The sequence below is a fragment of the Heterodontus francisci genome, chromosome 41 (assembly GCF_036365525.1).
Source record: "Heterodontus francisci isolate sHetFra1 chromosome 41, sHetFra1.hap1, whole genome shotgun sequence".
Classification (NCBI taxonomy): domain Eukaryota; kingdom Metazoa; phylum Chordata; class Chondrichthyes; order Heterodontiformes; family Heterodontidae; genus Heterodontus; species Heterodontus francisci.
In genome coordinates, this window is record NC_090411.1 from 13366928 (window position 1) to 13386131 (window position 19204).

Sequence of the window (19204 nt, forward strand, 5' to 3'; positions counted from 1 at the left end):
CACCCTTTCAGGCAGTGCATTCCAGATCACAACTCACTGTGTAATGTTGCTCTCTGGTTATTTACCAATCACCTTAAATCTGGTCCTCTGGTTACTGACACTTCTGCCACTGGAAACAGTTTCTGCTTATTCACTATCAAAACCATTCATGATATTGAGCACCTCTATCAAATCTTTCCTTATCCTTCTCTGCTGTAAGAAGAACAACCCCCACCTTTTCCAGTGTCTCCACGTAACTAAGTCCTTCATCCCTGGTACCATTCTGGTAAATGCATCTACGCTTCCTGTGACTATTCATCCTCATGTTTACTTTTGAGTTTCGTATATTTGCAAATCTTGAAATTATGCCTACAAACCCAAGTCCAGGTCATTAATATATATCAAAACAGCAGTGGGCCTAACATTGACCCCTAAGAAACATCACTATGTATTTCCCTCCAGTATGAAAAACAACTGTTAGCCACTACTGTCTGCATTCTGTCCCTTAGCCGATGTCGTATCTGTGCTGCCATTGTCCCTTTAATTCCACAGGGTTTAATTTTGCTAGCAAGTCTACTTTGTCCACCGCCTTTTGCAAGTCCATGTGTTCATTACTGCACTACCCTCAAAAATCCTTTCTGTTACTTCATCAAAGAACGCGATCAAGTTAGTCGAACATGATTTGCCTTTAACACATCCGTGCTGATTTTAATTTATTAATCAGTACTTTTCCAAATGCCATTTAATTTTATTGTCTGTTAGACATTTCCCTATCACTGATGTTAAGCTGACTGGCCTGCCCCCATATCTATGGAGGATTGGAAGATTGTGGCCAGAGCCTCTGTTAATTCCCTCAGTAATATAGGATACGATACATCCCATCAAGACCGGGTGACTTCTCTACGTCGAGTTTTATGTACCTCTTTAACTATTTCTATTCTATCCGTTATCTGGTGTAGTGGCCTCTTTCTGTGCTATAAACTTTCTATAATTATCGCTACTGCCTCCTCCTTTACTGCTACGTTGGCAGCATCCTCTTCTCCAGTGGAGACATATGAAAAGTCCTTATTTAGTACATGCCTTCTGCCTTCTCAAGAACTTCTTTTTTATCCCTAATCAACCCCACCTTTCCTTTGACTACTTTTTTACTATTTATTGTAAATGTTATGATTGGGGGTATAGTCATTACCACTAAATTCCCCATTCAGCAATCCACTGATTCTCGGATATCTACTTGAGTGATGTAGATGGTCGCCTGGCCATTGTGAAGATGTATTTGATCTGGGCTTCACCAGAAAGGCAGAAGACTTTGAACTTTTAATTTTTCTCTGTCCTACATCACTTCTTGCACAAAGTGGCTAAAGAGGGGCCGTGGAGTCTTTGTCCACATAGTTTTCTCAGAGTTAGAAGATAGTCAAAGTTTAGACTCTGGACTTTTTTGAATCAGTTTAATTATTGCATATGTCCAGATTGTATTGCTTATTCCTAGTTGTGTATAACTTTTTATTTGTACATAAATCTATTAATCAATTTGATAGAGATGTTCAAAAATCAAAGGATCCAGAACAAAAGACACCAATTTAAGGTCATTGGCAAAAGAAGCAACAGTGGCATGAGAAGAATTGTTTTTATGCAGTGAGTGGTTAGGATCTGGAATGCACTGCCTGACAGGGTGTTGGAGGCAGATTCAATCGAGGCCTTCAAAAGAGCATGGGCTAATTATCTGGAGAGAAAAATTTGCAGGACTATGGGAAAAAGACGGGAGAGTGGGACTAGGTGCGTTGCTCTTGCAGAGAGCCGGCACGGACATGACGGGCCGAATGGCCTTCCGTGCTGTAACCATTCGATTCTAGTTATAACCATAACATAATTGGCACTCTGATATTTGCTGCCTTTCCAATTGGACAGAAGAATGAGATTGCCTCCAGAATATAATCTTATATTAGCCCTGTGAGCCCATCTGTCTACAACTCCAGATGCCCTCCATTTGCAGGAACTTGTCCAGCACCAGGCCTGCTGGGAACGCTGACTCCACACGTCCGGCTCCCCGCGCCTGCTGGGAACTTGCTCCAGAACTACTGGGAACTCTGACTCCACATGTCTGGCTCCATGTCTGCTGGGAACTTGCAGCTCACCACCACCTTTTCAAGGGCAATTAGGGATGGGCAATAAATGCTGGCCTGGCCAGTGACGCCCACATCCTATGAATGAATTAAAAAAATGTTCAATTGCCCTTCGAAAATTCCTATGGAATCTGACTCTCTTACCCTTTCAGATAGTGCATTCCAGATATTAGCAGACCCCTGAGAAACCTTTCTCTTCATTTCCCATCTATTTCTTTTACCAATTGTTCTAAATCTATGACACCTTCTTACTGATGCACTTGCCAGAGAATACAATTTCTTCCGAATTGTTCCATTAAGACCCTTCATAATTTTGAATATTTCTATTCAGTCTCCCCTTACCCTTCTCTGTTCGAAGGAGTCAGTCATTTACAGCAGAGAAGGTGGTTATTCGGTCCATCGAGTCTATGCCAGCTCTCCGTAAAGCAATCCATTCAGTCCCATTGCCCCCGCTCTATCCCGTAGCCCTGCGAGTTTATTTCCTTCAAGCGTCCATCCAATTTCCTTTTGAAATCATTGTCTCCACCTCCACCTCATAGGCAGCAAGTTACATGTCATTACCACTTGCTGCGTCAAAAAAAAAAATTCTTCCTCACATCCCTTTGGCATCCCCTTGCCAAAACCTGAAATCAGTGTCCCCTAAGTCCTTGTACTGTCAGCTAATGGGAACAGTTTTTCTTTGTCTACCATATCCAAACCTGTCATAATCCTGTACACCTCTATAAAATATCCCTGTAATCTCCTTTGCTCCAAGGAGAACAATCCCAGCTTTTCCAACCTAACCTTGTAGCTAAAATTCCTCATCCCTGGAACCATTCTAGTCAAGAATTTTAAAGTGTGGTGACCAGGTCTAGATGCAGCACTCTAATTGGGGCCTAACCAGAGCTTTATAAAGGTTCAGTCTAACTTCCCTGCTTTTATACTCAATGCCTCTATTTATGAAGCCCAAGATCCCATACACTTTGCTAACCACTCTCAATATTTCATGCCACCTTCAAAGATGCATGCACCTGCACCCCCAGGTCCCCCTGTCCATGTGCCCTCTTTAGAACTGTGCCGTTAAGTCTAAATGACCTTTTCCCATCCATTCTGCCAAAATGCATCACCTCATACTTCCCTGTATTAAATTCCATTTGCCACTTGTCTGCCCATTCTGCTAACTTATCGGTGTCCTGTTGCAGTTGATTTGTATCATCCTCACATTTTTCCACTCCGCCAAATTTAGTATCATCTGCAAATTTTGAAATGTTACTCCATTCCAATATCCAAGTCATTTATATATATATATCAGAAATATCTGTGGTTCTAGCACTGTCCTTTGGGGAACCACTGTCTACCATCCTACAGTCTGAAAAATAACATTTACCAAAACTCACTGTTTTATGCTCTTAGTCCTTGGACACTGTCCCATTCATGACTTGCTGTTGGTTCACAGGAGATTGGTAATATTTGTGGAAAATGTCACCTTGCTGTTGTTAGAGCCAAGTGGTCTGACCTGGGTGGTTCCCACTGTTCAACTCCCCACCTGACCACAGCAAGTGTATTTGTGTTGAGTTTAGCCCCCTGCGGTTTTTCAAATAAACAGACAGCGACTGGTTTTAAAAACGGAAAGTCAATTGTTTATTGATCAATACACCTTTTCCCGAAATTGTCACAACCTCATTCGCTCACACATTTGCTTGCGTGCGCATGAACAAAAAGAAACATAGAGAAAGGACAGAGGAAGGTGGGTTTTAGTGGGGGAGGAATTACGATAAACCTGTTGAATTCTCTTGAGACTCAAATTCTAGATAGTTGCAGGCCTGAGATGATCGTAGATTTCTCTTTTGATTGAAGGTTCTGTTGAAGATGGTGGGTCACTTCCAGCTCTCTCCCTCTCCTGTATAATGTAGATGTTGGATCTTTTCAGCAGGCAAAGGTGCTTTCTGGAATGCCAGCTGTTACAAGTAGCTTCACCTTCTGGCTCTCGCTCGCGCTCTCGCTCGCTCTCTATTTTTTAAGGTAAAACTGTGTCACCTTCCTGTTAGGAGACACTCTAGTTTCTTTCCCATGGTAATTACACAATGACTACTTCACACCTCCTTTGTTTTAGAAGAAGACATTCAATTCTGGAATGTTTGTCGGATAAGTATAAGATGGGTTTCACTGGCAGCTAGCATTAAAGGGAGTCCCAAAGTTTTCTATAGACATATAAATAGTAAAAGGGTGGTAAAAGGAGTTGGACCGATTAGGGACCATAAAGGGGATTTAGGCATAGAGGTAGAGGGCATAGCTGAGGTATTAAATGAATACTTTGTATCTGTCTTTACCAAGGAAGAAGATGCAACCCAGGCAATGGTGAAAGAAGAGGTAATTTAGACACTTGAAGGGTTTTAAATTGATAGAGGACGTAATAGATAGGCTGTCTATACTTAATTTTGGTCATAATTTTTCAGTCTTAGACTCCGGGATGGTGCCAGAGGACTGGAGAATTGCAAACATTACACCCTTGTTCAAAAAAGGGTGTAAAGATAAGCCCAGCAACTACAGGCCAGTCAGTTTATCTTCAGTGGTGGGGAAACTTCTAGAAAGAATAATTCCGGACAAAATTCATGGACAAATGTTAATTAAAGAAAGCCAGCATGGATTTCTTAAGGGAAAATCATGTTTAACTCACTTTCTGGAGTTTTTTTGAGGAAGTAACAGGGAGGGTTGATGAGGACAATGCAGTTGGTGTGGTGTACATGGACTTTCAAAAGCATTTGATACAGGGCCACACAACAGACTTGTGAGTAAGATTATAGCTCATGGAATAAAAGGGACGGTAACAACATGGATACAGAATTGGCTGAGTGATGGGAAACAAAGAGTAGTGGTTAATGGATGTTTTTTGTGCTGGAGGAAGATTTATTGTGAAATTTCCCTGGGGTCAGTATTGGGACCCTTGCTTTTTTTGCTATATATTAATGACCTAGACTTTGGTGTACATTTCAAAGTTTGCCCATGATATGAAACTTAGAAGCATTGTGAACTGCGAGGAGGATAGTGTAGAACTCCAAAATGGTATTGTCAAGTTGGTGGAATGGGCAGATAGGTGGCAGATGAAGTTCAATGCGAAGTGATTCATTTTGATAGGAAGAACTTGGAGAGACAATATAGAATAAAGGGCATAATTTTAAAGTGGGTGCAGGAGCAGAGGGACCTGAATGTATATGTAAATAAGTCATTGAAGGTGGCAGGACAGGTTGAGAGCGTGTTTGATAAAGCGTACAGTATCCTGGACTTTATTAATAGGGCCATAGAGTGCAAGAGGAAGGAAGTTATGTTGAACTTGTATAAGACACTGGTTTGGCCTCAGCTGGAGTATTACGTCCAGTTCTGCACGCTGCACTATAGGAAGGACAAGAGGGTATTGGAGAGAGTACAGAAAAGATTCACCAGAATGATTCCAGGGATGAGGAACTTCAGTTATGAATATAGATTGGAGAAGTTGGGACTGTTTTCCTTGGCGAAGAGAAGGCTGACAGGAGATTTGACAGGTATTCAAAATCAAGAGGGGTCTGGACAGAGTAGATAGGGGGAAACTGTTCCCACTTGTGAAAGGATTGAGAACGAGAGGGCACAGATTTGAAATAATTGGCAAGAGAAGCAAAAGCAACAGGTGGAAAATCTTTTTCACACAGCCAGTGGTTAAGGTCTAAGTGTGCTGTCGTGAGACTGTGGTGGAGGCAGGTTCGATTGAAGCATTCAAAAGGGAATTAGACTGTTTTATGAAAATGAAGAATGTGCGGGGTTTATGGGGGAAAGGTGGGGGAATGGCACTCGGTGAGTTGCTCTTTCGGGGAGCCTGTGCAGACCATGATGGGCTGGACGGCCTCCTTCTGCGCTGTAACAATTCTGTGAACACCTTTTGGCTTTGAAGATTTGTCCTTTGTCAGACTGTTTGAATTTTGGACCAATGTTCACTTTTTAAAATAACGATTCAGTTTTTAAAGACAAATGTTCCTTTTTTCATAACCCTTCAGGGTTAGTCCGTGAATGTCGTATCATCGCACTTCCGATGTGTGAGACACTGGACGGAGCTGCCAGTGGTGGGAGAGGTCAAACAGTAATGTGTTTCTCTATGTGCTAGACAAGCCGTAATAAGTGAATTTGCTACCTGGTGTAACTCATCAACGTATGAGAAGAACAGGAAATGACCAGCTGGTCCATGACTTGCCACCTTCCCAGCCCCCTCCTCTCCTGTCATATAAACGTGAAACATGCATCATGTGAGGCATAAAATCACCACAAGGCCCAAGGCCAACTGAGAGGAAGAACTCTGGTAAATTCCTACCCAGCTCCGGGAGATGCACTAACTGATGTCCCCACATGAGCGCACTCGTCTACAACTCCTGATGACCTTCACTTGTAGGAAATTATCCAGCTCCACTGGAATCGCCCCCCGATGATTGCAGTGTTAAGTACCATCGCAACTCTTCAGATAATGAAGCAGTCCATGGCCACGTGACTCGGATAACATTCGTGCCACACACGTGCCAGGCAATGTCCATCTCCAGTGAGAGAGAGTGAGTGTAACTACCTCATCTCCCGTTGACATTCAATGGCATTACCATCGCTGATTCTGCTACCATCAACATCATGGGGGTGGTCACCATTGATCAGAATTGTAACTGGACCAACCACATAATTACATTAGTATTCTGTAGTGAGTGAGTCACCTCTCCTGATTCCCCAAGCCTTTCTACCATCTACAAGGCACAAGTCAGGAGTGTGATGGAATACTCTCCACTTGCCTGGATGAGTGCAGCTTTAACAACACTGAAGAAGCTCAACACCATCCAGGATAAAGCAGCCCACTTGATTGGCATCTCATTCACCAGCTTAAACATAGACTTCCTCCACCACCGGTGCACAGTGACATCAATGTCACTGCAGCAACTCACCAAGGCTTCTTTAACAGCACCTTTTCAACTCGTGACCTCTACCACCTAGAAGAAGGAGGACAGCAGGCGGATGGGATCACCACCTCCTCCAAGTGACGCACCATCCTGACTTGGAAATATATCCACATTCCTCCTTCATCACTGGGTTAAAATCTTGGAACTCCCTACTTAACAGCACCTTCACCACAAGGACTGCAGCGGTTCAAGAAGACGACTTAACACCACCTTCTCCAGGACAATTAGGAATGGGCAATAAATGGTGGCCTTGCAGCGATGCACACATCCCATAAATGAATAATCAAAACACTCACCTCACATCCTCTGCACGCCTGCTGAGAACTTGCCACATATCCTGTCAGTTCATTCTAGAGCTGAGCAATTTTAGAAATGTACTTCCTGCCACTTAACCAAACTCTTCATCGAGCGATACAGCACTGAAACAGGCCCTTCGACCCACCAAGTCTGTGCCGACCAGCAACCACCCATTTATACTAATCCTGCAGTAATCCCATATTCCCTACCACATCCCCACCATTCTCCTACCACCTACCTACACGAGGGGCAATTTACAATGGCCAATTTACAATGGCCAATTTACCTATCAACCTGCAAGTCTTTGGTTGTGGGTTGAAACCAGAGCACTCGGGTGAAACCCACGCAGTCACAGGGAGAACTTGCAAACTTCGCACAGGCAGTACCCAGAATCAAACCCGGGTCGCTGATGCAACTTAAACTGAAACAGTAAAAAGCCCACTGAAAGAGCTATCCACTTAGTCCCACTCCCCTGCCATTCCCCCATCACCCTACAAATTTTTATCCATTCTCCCTTTGCAAGTTATTATTGAATCTGCTTTGACCACTGTTTCAGGTAGTATTAACCTTCTCTGTTCTAAGAACAGTCCCAGCTTCTCTAGTCTCTCCACCCCCCGGTATCAATCTAGTAAATCTCTTCTGCTACCACTCTGTGGCATTGGCATCCTTCCTAATATGTGGTTCCCAGAATTGGACGTCATATTTCAGCTGAGACCGAACCAGTGATTTATAAAGGTTTAGCATAGCTTCCTTTCCCCCCTGCTTATCTCAGATCTCTAAGCTTGTGTTGATAATTAAAGATCCTTAACCTTGGCGTCAATTGAGTGGCCCTCTTCTGAACTATGTCCTGGTCTCTCTCCGTATGTGAGGAGCCCAAACCTGAACATAGAGTTCTTAATGAGGCCAGACCAAGGCCTGTGCTAGAAGCGAGGATTGTACTGCTAGTTCTAGATTTAATTATCCTAGATAAATATCCTAACCCTCAATTCACTGACAACAGCCTGGCAAAAGTGATCAGGACCCCTCACTGACTGATGAGCAATAGGCCCGGCACATGCCCATCCGCTCCCCCCCACCCGCCCCAACCCCCAAAACCAGCCAGGATCCGAGCCTGCAAACACCGCTGATAGACGCTCTTTGATGGATGACCAAGAGCACCCCCCCCCACTCCACTCTAGGCTCCCAGCCTGGTGATGCTAGTCAAACACCAACACTGATGAATGAATAACAGCACCACCCCCCCAGCAAGGGTCATTTCTTCATTAAGCAGCCATGACTATGTATCCCCAGCCCAAGAGGATGAACTCCTAGTGTTGCTGTTGAGTGATGTCTGCCTGACATGTGCCCATTTACCCTCTGAAACCCTTCAGGATCCATCTGACTTAAATTTACTTTCTGTCTCCAGTGAGGATGAATGCTACCTCTATGGGGTCTTCAATGGATATGATGGAAGTCGAGTCTCGAAGTTTGTGACACAGAGGCTGACGGCAGAGCTGTTGCTTGGACAGCTGACTCTAAGCCACAGTGATGGTGACGTACGCAAAGTGCTATTGCAGGTATTTGTACCCATCTGGATCTGTGACCTCCTCACAGTGTCAGGGAAGCCTAGACAGCGGGGCAAATTAATCTGGTCACGGGGTTACATTAGACACAGTCATGGGGGGTTTATGTTAAACCCGGTCACGGGGGGGTGGGGAGCAGTTGTGTTACATGGAACCTGGTCACAACGGTGGCAGGGGTTACATTAATCCCAGTCACAAAATTGGGAAATATCGTAAACAGTGAGGAAGATAGCAACAGACTTCAGGAGAACATAGACTAGTGAAATGAGCAGACACATGGGAAATGAAATTTAGAGCTGTGAAATGATTCATTTTGGTATAAAGATTGAGAGGCAATGTAAAATAGCACAGTTTTAATGGAGATGCAACACCAGAGGGACCTCGATGTGGACAGACACAAATTTTTGAAGAAAGCATGGTAAGTTGTGAAGACTATTAAAAAGGCAAATGGGATCTTTGCTTTATAAATAAAGGAATAGGATACAAAAGCGAGGAAATGATGCTTAACCTTATTAAATACTGGTTGTGCCCCAGCCGGAGTATTGTGGACAGTTCTTGGCACCAATGCTTTAAGAAGGATTTCAAGACCTTGGAAGTGGTGAAGAGCAGATTTGCTAGAGGACGTGGGACGTCAGTTACATGGGGAGATGAGAGAAACTGGGATTGTCATCCTTGGAATGGAGCTGGTTAAGGGGAGATTTGATAAGTTGTATAAAATAGACATGGGTAAATAAAGAGAAACTTTCCAGCAGCAGAAGGATTGGTGACCAGAGGACACGGATTTCGAGTAATTAGCAAAAGAAAGAGACAATCTGACAAAAAAACTGTTATGCAGCAAGTTGTTACGATGTGGAATGCACTGCCTGAAAGGGTGGAAGCAGATTCAGTGGTTGGTTTCAAAGGGGAAAAAATTTGCAGGGTTGCAGGGAAAAGAGGGGGAGTGGGACTAATTGGATAGCTCTTTCAAAGAGCCAGCACAGGCACGATGGGCCCAATGGCCTCTTTTGTGTTGTCTGGTTTTATGGTCACAGTCGTTTACATTAAACCTGATCAAATAAGTTATATCAAACTCCATCAAGCACTTCCATGGCAGGTACAGCAAAGTTTAGATACAGAGTGAAGCTCCGTCTCATTCATTGTGCATAGGCCCAAGCTCAGATGGGTGCCAGTGTGCACACTGTGCTGTTTCTCATCTGACCTTCCTGTGGTTTCTGAGAGAGATTGCCTGCTCATTATTGAATTGGGGCAAGTTTTCTGTTGAGGCCCTGTCCATGATGAAATCTGCTCCAAATTCATATAAACAGGTTCGGAGGGAGCGGGTGAGTGGCTGCATAGCCTGAGATGTGTTTGTTCTCTTCTCCACAGGCCTTTGATGTGGTGGAGCGCAGTTTCTTTGAATCAATTGATGATTCCCTGGCAGAAAAGGCCAACCTGCTGTCTCAGCTGCCTGAGGTAAATCAGTGTGTGTGTGTACATTGATGTATCTATCCGTATATTAATCGTAAGTCTGTTAAGACAATATTAAATATACATCTATTGAGATGAATGGTCTGTTTCTGTGCTGTAAATTCTATGTACTTGAGGTGTTGGTATTATCACAGGATGGTACAGATACTCACAGGCCCCCTTGCCCATTCATTGCACAGTGAGTTCCTGATCTCGGCCTGGGAGATAGCAAGGAGAATCTGACTGCTTCCTTGGCATACTTACAGCAGTTGGACCACTTAGCTTTAAGAGGGCAGACAATTTTAATCTTAGTACCACCTCTCTCGACCCCTCCATTGCTTCTGATTTGTCACGCTGCTAGTCCCAACAGTTGGTACTTAAGTGGAAATTCCCTCCAGTTAAACATTGGCCAGAACCATTGCTTTTGATCCCTGCCACAAGCTCTCTTCTCTAGACACTGGTTCTGTCTTACTCCATGGCAACTGCCTGAGGCTGAACAAGACTGTCCATTAATTCTGGCCTCCTGTGCATCACTGATATTAATTGCTCCATCATTGGCGGCCGTGCCTTCAAGTTGCAGAGGACCTAAGCTCTGGAATAAAAACATGAAATGCTGGAAATATTCAGGTCTGGCAGCATCTGAGAGAAGCAGGGTTAGCGTTTCAGGTCAGTGACCCTTCAGAACTGGCAAATATTAGAAATGTAAAAGGTTATAAGCAAGTAAAGCGGGGGTGGGGCAAGAGATAACAAAGGAGAAGGTGTTGATAGGGCAAGATCACAGAGCGTAACTGACCAGAAGGTCGTGGAGCAAAGGCAAACGATATGTTAATGGTATGTTGAAAGACAAAGCACTAGTACAGATAGGGTGTTAATGGAATGAAAATTGAACAGCCGCAAGTACAAACATGAAAATAAACAGTGGGTAAGCAAACTGAACCAACTAAGATGAAATAAAATAAAATAAACGCAAAAAAAATAGATAAATATATCAGTGCTGGGACCTTTGCTGTTTGTAGTATATATAAATGATTTGGAGGAAAATGTAGCTGGTCTGATTAGTAAGTTTGCGGACGACACAAAGGTTGATGGAGTTGCGGACAGTGATGAGGATTGCCAGAGGATACAGCAGGATATAAATCGGTTGGAGACTTGGCGGAGAAATGGCAGATGGAGTTTAATCCAGACAAATGTGAGGTAATGCATTTTGGAAGGTCTAGTACAGTGGGGGAAGTATACATTAAATGGCAGAACCCTTAGGAGTATTGACAGGCAGAGAGATCTGGGCGTACAGGTCCACAGGTCACTGAAAGTGGCAACACATGTGGATAAGGTAGTCAAGAAGGCATACGGCATGCTTGCCTTCATCGGTCGGGGCATAGAGTATAAAAATTGGCAAGTCGTGCTGTAGCTGTACAGAACCTTAGTTAGGCCACACTTGGAATATTGCGTGCAATTCTGGTCGCCACACTACCAGAAGGACATGGAGGCTTTGGAGAGGGTACAGAGGAGGTTTACTAGGATGTTGCCTGGTCTGGAGGGCATTAACTATGAGGAGAGGTTGGATAAACTCGGATTGTTTTCACTGGAACGGCGGAGGTGGAGGGGTGACGTGATAGAGGTTTACAAAGTTATGAGTGGCATGGACAGAGTGGATAGTCAGAAGCCTTTTCCCAGGGTGGAAGAGTCAGCTACTAGGGGACATAGGTTTAAGGTGCGAGGGGCAAAGTTTAGAGAGGATGTGCGAGGCAAGTTCTTTACACAGAGGGTGGTGAGTGCCTGGAACTTGTTGCCGGGCGGGGCAGGTGGTGGAAGCAGATACGATAGCGATGTTTAAGAGGCATCTTGACAAATACATGAATAGGATGGGAATAGAGGGATATGGTCCCCGGAAATGCAGATGGTTTTAATTTAGACAGGCATCAAGATTGGCGCAGGCTTGGAGGGCCGAATGCCCTGTTCCTGTGCTGTACTGTTCTTTGTTGTTGTTTTATTTTTAAAAAAGGTAAAAGAAAAAAATAACTAAAAATAAAAGTTAAATGGGGGGCCCATCATGCTCTGAAATTATTGAACTCAGTGTTCAGTCCAGCAGGCTGTAGTGTGCCTAATCGGTAATTGAGATGCTGTTCCTCGAGCTTGAATTGATGTTCACTGGAACACTGCAGCAATCCCAGGACAGAGATGTGAGCAGGGGGGAGTGTTGAAATGGCAAGCAACCGGAAGCTTGAGGTCCTGCTTGCGGACTGAGCAGACGTGTTCCGCAAAGCGGTCACCCGGTCTGCGTTTGGTCTCCCCAATGTAGAGGAGACCACATTGTGAGCAGGGAAAATAGTATACTACTTTGAAAGAATTACAAGTAAATCGCTGCTTCACCTGAAAGCGTTTGGGGCCTTGGATAGAGAGGAGGTAAATGGTCAGGTATTACACCTCCTGTGATTGCAGGGGAAGGTGCCATGGGAAGGGGATGAGGTGGTGGGTGTAATGGAGGAGTGGACCAGGGTGTCACGGAGGGAACGATCCCTTCGGAATGCTGACGGGAAGGGAGGGGAAGATGCATTTGGTAGTGGCATCATGCTGGAGGTGGCGGATGATCCTTTGGATATGGAGGCTGATGGGATGGAAAGTGAGGACAAGAGGAACCCTGTCGCAGTTCTGGGAGGGAGGGGAAGGGGTGCGGATAGAGGTGCGGGAAATGGGCCGGACATGTTTGAGGGCCCTGTCAACCACAGTGGGGGGGGAATCCTCGGTTGAGGAACAAGGAAGACATATCAGAAGCGCTGTCATGGAAGGTAGCATCATCAGAGCAGATGCGTTGGAGACGGAGAAGCTGGGAGAATGGAATGGAGTCCTTACAGGAGGCAGGGTGTGAAGAAGTGTAGTCGAGGTAGCTGTGAGAGTCAGTGGGCTTATAATGGATATTAGTAGACAGCCTATCACCAGAGATAGAGAAGTCGAGGAAGGGAAGGGCAGTGTTGGAGATGGACCATGTAAAGGTGAGAGAAGGATGGAAATTAGAAACAAAGTTGATGAAGTTTTCCAGTGCAGGGCGGGAGCAGGAAATGGCACCGATACAGTCATCAGTGTACCGGAAAAAGAGTTCCCGTAAGGATGTGTGTTGGGGCCTCAACTAAGCTCTGGAATTCTCTCCCTAAACTTCTCAACCTCTCTCTTACAATAGAGGAAGAGGTCAGCATGCCAGAAATCTCAGAGAACTAATTATGAATCAGGAATAGGGACTCAATAAAATTAACATAAGCAAAATAACAGTAATAAAGGAAATAATGACACTGAAGAGTGACAATTCCCCAGGAATAGATGGTTTCCATCCTCGGATTTTAAAGGAAGTAAGTGAGAACATTGCAGATGCCCTAACTATAATCTGATTTGGGAACCATTCCTTTAGATAGGAAAATTGCACATCACTCGCCAAGGAAGGCAATTATAGGTCAGTTAGCTGAATATCTGTCAGAAAATTACTAGAGATTATAATTAAGGATAGACTGACTGAACACCTTGAAAACTTTCAGCTAGTGAGAAAGGGCGAGCATGGATTTCCAAAGGTTAGGTCATTTCTGACGAGTCTGATTATTTTTTTTGAAGAGGTGACTAAAGTAGTGAACAAGAGAATGTCTATGGATGTTATTTATATGGACTTCCAACTAGTATTTGATAAAGTCCTTCATGAGAGACTGTTGGCTAAAAATGAAGCTCATGCAATTGAGGGCAAATTATTGATCTGGTTAGAAAATTGGCTGAGCTCTAGGAGACAGTAGAGATAATGGGTAGGATGTGACTAGTGGTTTCCCGTAAGGATGTGTGTTGGGGCCTCAACTTTGCAGCACTTTCGTTAATAATTTAGATAATGGGATAGAAAGCCACATATCCGAGAATGCTGCCGATACAAAGATAGACAGCATTGTAAGCAGTGTAGAGAGAAGCATAAAATTACAGAGAGATATTGATAAATTAAGTGGGCAAAACTGTGGCAAATGGATTTCAATGTAGGCAAATGTGAGGTCATCCACTTTGGACCTAAAAAGGGTAGAACACAGTACTTTATAAATATTGAAAAGCTAGAAACAGTGGAGGTCCAAACAGACTTGGGAGTTCAGGTACACAGATTATTGAAATGTCGCAAGCAGGTACAGAAAATAATCAAAAAGGCTAATGCAATGCTACCCTTTATATCTCGAGGACTGGAATACAAGGGCATAGAAGTCATGTTTCAGCTGTACAAAGCCCTGCGGACACAGAGTGTGGTGTTTCCCCTGGGGATTGGTAGTGGGTATGAGGAGGTATAAGAGGAGGTCTCCCTGGCATGAGTATCTGAGCAGCGAGGGCAGCTGGCCTGAGTGACAAACACTTCAGTACCAACAAAGGTGGCACCTTGAGAGTGGCTTTTGGTAACCACAGTTACGTGGCCTGTCTTCTCTTGCAGGTGTTGGCCCCCCCCCCCCCCCCCCCCCACAAATAGGCACTTGTCTCAGCTAAGGGGGTAGGGGAGAGGGACCATTCATTACGCAAGAGTCTGTTGCAACACCAAGACCCCAACCCAGCTCAATCCTGTCCACATGCAACATTCACACACAAACACTCTTGACAATGTTGAGGATTGAGAAGCCTGATTGACTTGTTGGTTCAAGTCTCACTCCAGAGACTTCAGCTCATAATCCAAGGTAACACTCCCTGTACAGTACTGAGGGAGTCCTGCACTGCCGGCCATGCTGACTTTTGGATGCCAAATTAAATCCTCTCAGGTAGATGAAGTGATCCCATGGCTCTGTTGAAGGAGGAGCAGGGGAGTTCTCCCTGATGCCCTGGCCAATATTTATTCCTCAATCATCAACAGTAAAAAGCAGATTATCTGGTCATTGTCTCATTGCTGCTTGTGGGAGCTTGCGTTGTGCAGATTGGCTGCCGTATTTCCGACATTGTAGCAGTGGTCATGCTTCGGGAGTGCTTCATTAGTTGTGAAATGCTTTAGGATGTCCTGAGGTTATGGAAATGAGAGTTCTTTCTTACAGTCAGAGGCTGGGCAAAATTCTACAGAAGCACTGGGTGTTAATTGTGTGGAGTAGAGCCTGTGTTAGGGAGAGAGTACAGGGCCTGTAGAGGAAGGGTTAACTTCACAGGACGAATACTGCTACCTGCCGTTTTCTTAACTTTATCACCACAGTGCAGTAATTATCGCTCGGATTATTGAGGAAGGCTTCAAGATGGGTGAGATTGATACTATACCTGCTGAACAATCTGTCAGAGATACAGCTCCTGTGTCTCATCACTAGGTGTTTCATCTCTTCTGTAGATGAGCAGACAGATGGGAGGGAGGGATTGCTTTGACTGACACATGTGGGTTCTTAGTGCACTTGTTCTGTGTGCAGAGTGTGTACTGCTGAATAATAGCACTGAGGTTGTGCAGAGCTCACTGTCTTCTTCCCTCCATTATCGCACACAATTGCATAGAAAGCTCTCAGCATGGAAACAGGCCATTGGGCCCAACAGGTCTCTGCCAGTGTTTTAATCTACACTAGCTTCCTCTAATCCTATTCATTGAATCATAGAATGATATAGCATGCAAGGACACTCTTCAGCCTATCATGCGTTCCACTCCCCTGCTATTTCCCCATAGATCTGCAATTTAATATGAAGGATTTATCTAATTCCCTTTTGAAAGTTATGATTGAATCTGCTTCTACTGCCCTTTCGGGCCATGCATTCCCAATCACAACAAATCAATGCATAAGAATTTGTTTCCTGATGTCTCTGGTTCTTTTGCCAATTATCTTTTGTCTGTGTCCTCAGGGTTAGATATAGAAGGGTTGATACCAATCATCATATCCTATTCTTTTCTCCTGCCAGTTTATCCAGCTTCCTCTTAAATGCTTTGATACTATTTTCCTCAACCACTCCACGTGTAGTGAGTTCTGCATTCTAACTTCTCTCTCAGTAAGAAAGTTTCTCCTGAATTCCCTATTGGATTTATTAGTGACTATCTCCCCCACAAGTGGGAACATCATCTCTACATCTACCCTATAAAATCCCTTTCATAATCTTAAAGGTCACCACTCGGCCTTTTTTCCAAAGGTACCCTCTGCCTGTCCAGTTTTTTGTTTGACACTCCCATACTACTATGGATAATTCTGGATGCTTTAATATTGGTTGATGCTCCCTTACTAATGTGCATAATTCTGGATGATATTGTTTGATGTGGTATTGGTTGATTGGTCGAAGTGATGTGGATAATTATGGAGCTTTGTTTCATGCTCCCTACTGGTGGTTGATATTGTCTGGCACTCTCTAACTGAGTGATGCGTTTGTATGGTGATGATACTGTTTGACATTCCCTAACCAATCTAGATACTTTTAGATGATATTGTTTGTTCCCTAAAATGTGAATAATTCTGGGTGATGAAGATATTGTTTGACAGTCCCTAAACTAATGTGGATAATTCTGCATGGTGATGTTGTGACACTCCCTAACTAATATGAATAATTCTGTGTAGCAGTGTTATTGTTTGACGGTCCCCAAGTCATGTAGATAATTCTGGATGGTCATATTGTTTGGATGCTTTCCGGCCACAGCGCTTGCATCCTGTGTCACAATTTTATTTAATAGATGAAGCAGAAGTTACAACATGGCAACAGGCTGTTTGGCCCAAACAGTCTATGTAGTTTATCCTCCACGTGAGCAGTAACATCAGCCACTTGCATTTATATAGCACCTTTAATGTAATAAAATGTCCCAAGGTGCTTCACAGGAGCGTTATAAAACAGAATACAACTCCGAGCCACATGAGATATTAGGTCAGATGATTAAAAGCTTGGTCAAAGAGGTAGGTTTTAAGGCGCATGTTAAAGGAGGGATGTGAGGTAGAGAGGTCTAGAGAGGGTATTCCAGAACTTGGGGCCTAGGCAACTGAAGGCACAGCCACTATTTGTGGAGTGATTAAAAATGGGGATGCTCAATAGACCAGAATTAGAGGAGATTACAGAGATGAGGAGGGGTGAGGCCATGGAGGGATTTGAAAACCAGGATGAAAATTTTAAAATCGAGGCGTTGTTTAACCGGGAACCAGTATAGGTCAGCAAGCACAGGGTAAAAGGGATTTGATGCGAGTTAGGAAACAGGCAGCAAAGTTCTGAATTACCTTTAGGTTTACGGAGGGTAGAATGTGGGAGACCAGCCAGGAATGCATTTGAATTGTCAAATCTGGAGGTAACAAAGACATGAATGAGGGTTTCAGCAGCAGATGAGCTAAGGCAGGGTGGGGGGTGTTGGGCGACGAACAATGTTGTGGGGGTAGAGATAGGTGGTCTTAGTGATGGTATGGATATGTGGTTGAAAACTAATTTCAAAGTCAAATGTGACGCCAAGGTTGCAAATTGTCTGCTTCAGCCTCAGGCAGTTGCCAGAGAGAGAAATGGAGTCGGTGGCTCAGGAATGGAACCGAAGTATTCCCAATATTTAATTGGAAGAAATTTCTCATCCTGTACTGGATGTCAGATACGCAATCTGATAATTTAGAGACAGTGGCAGGGTCAAGAGAGCAAATGGTGAAGTGGAGCTGGATGTGGGACTTAGTGGTAATGTTGCTGAACTAGAAATCCAGAGGCCTAGGCTAATGCCCTGGGGACATGGGTTCAAATCCCACTAAGGCAGCTGGTGGTTTTAAATTCAATTAATTAATAAAAATATGGAATTAAAAGCGAGTCTCGGTAATAGTATCATTGCACCATCATCGATTGTTGTAAAAACCCATCTGGCTCACAAATGCCCTTTAGGGAAGGAAATCTGCTGTCTTTACCTGGTATGGCCTACATGTAACTCCAGACCCACAGCAATGTGGTTGACTCTTAACTGCCCTCTGAAATGGCCTAACAAACCATTCAGTTGTCAAGGGCAATTAGGGATAGGAACAAATGCTGGCCTTGCCAGAGGTGCCCACATCCTGTGAAAGAATAAAAAGTGAAAACTGATGCTGTACTTTCACATGTTGCTCGTGAGGGGTAGCGTGTAGAGAAATAGGAGAGGGCCAAGGTTAGGTCCTTGGGGGGAGGGGGGGGGGGGGGAGAATGGGAAGAGAAGCCATTGATGGTGATTCGCTGGCTACAATTCAATAGAAAGGAATGGAAGAAGGTGGGAGCAGTCCGACCCAGCTGAATGATTTTGGAGAGGCTTTGGAGGAGGATGGTGTGATCAACTGTGCAAAAGACTGCAGACTGGTTGAGGAGGGAGCGTTTACCTTTGTCACAGTCATATAGGATGTAATTTGTAGCTTTGATGAAAGTTGTTTCGGTACTGTGGCAGAGTGGAAACCTGATAGGGATTCAAGCATCGAGCTTTGGGAAACATGGGCAGGAATTTGGTCGGTGACAGCACGTTCAAGAACTTTGGAGAGGAAATGGTGATTGGGGATGGGGCAGTAGTTTGCAAGGACGGAGGGGTCAAGGGTTGATTATTTTGAGGAGAGGGATGATCATGGCAGATTTGACAGAGAGGAGCAACAACTGAAGACAGAGAATCAGCTGACATGGGGACCAGGAGGGGAAGTTGGGTGGTCAGTAGTTTAGTGGGAACAGGGTGGGGAGAGCAGGATGTGGGTCTCATGGACAAGATGAGCTCAGAGAGGACATGAGAGGAGATGGGAGACAAACTAGAGAAGGAAACAAGTGCAGGGCTTGGGCAGAGGGAAGCTGCGAGGACGTTTGGCCCAGTGGGCGAGGAGAAGAGAGGGAAGTGACAGTGGAAGCTGATTGGATAGTTCAATGTAGGTGCCAAAGTAGTCCATGAGCTCCTTGCACTTCATGTTGGAAAGGAGGGTGCAGGAGACAGGGAAGAGGGGTTTAAGAAGACAGTTTG

General features: G+C 44.4%; 1 protein-coding gene across 1 annotated transcript in view; it reads left to right on the forward strand.

The window, feature by feature from the left end:
* The first annotated feature begins 8559 nt into the window (after positions 1 to 8559).
* Positions 8560 to 19204, forward strand: part of tab1 (TGF-beta activated kinase 1/MAP3K7 binding protein 1) — a 44451-nt gene continuing 33806 nt past the window's right edge. The window contains exons 1-2 of the mRNA XM_068019904.1: positions 8560 to 8895; positions 10267 to 10353. Coding sequence (XP_067876005.1) covers positions 8560 to 8895; positions 10267 to 10353 — 423 coding nt within the window. The remainder of the gene's footprint in view (positions 8896 to 10266; positions 10354 to 19204) is intronic.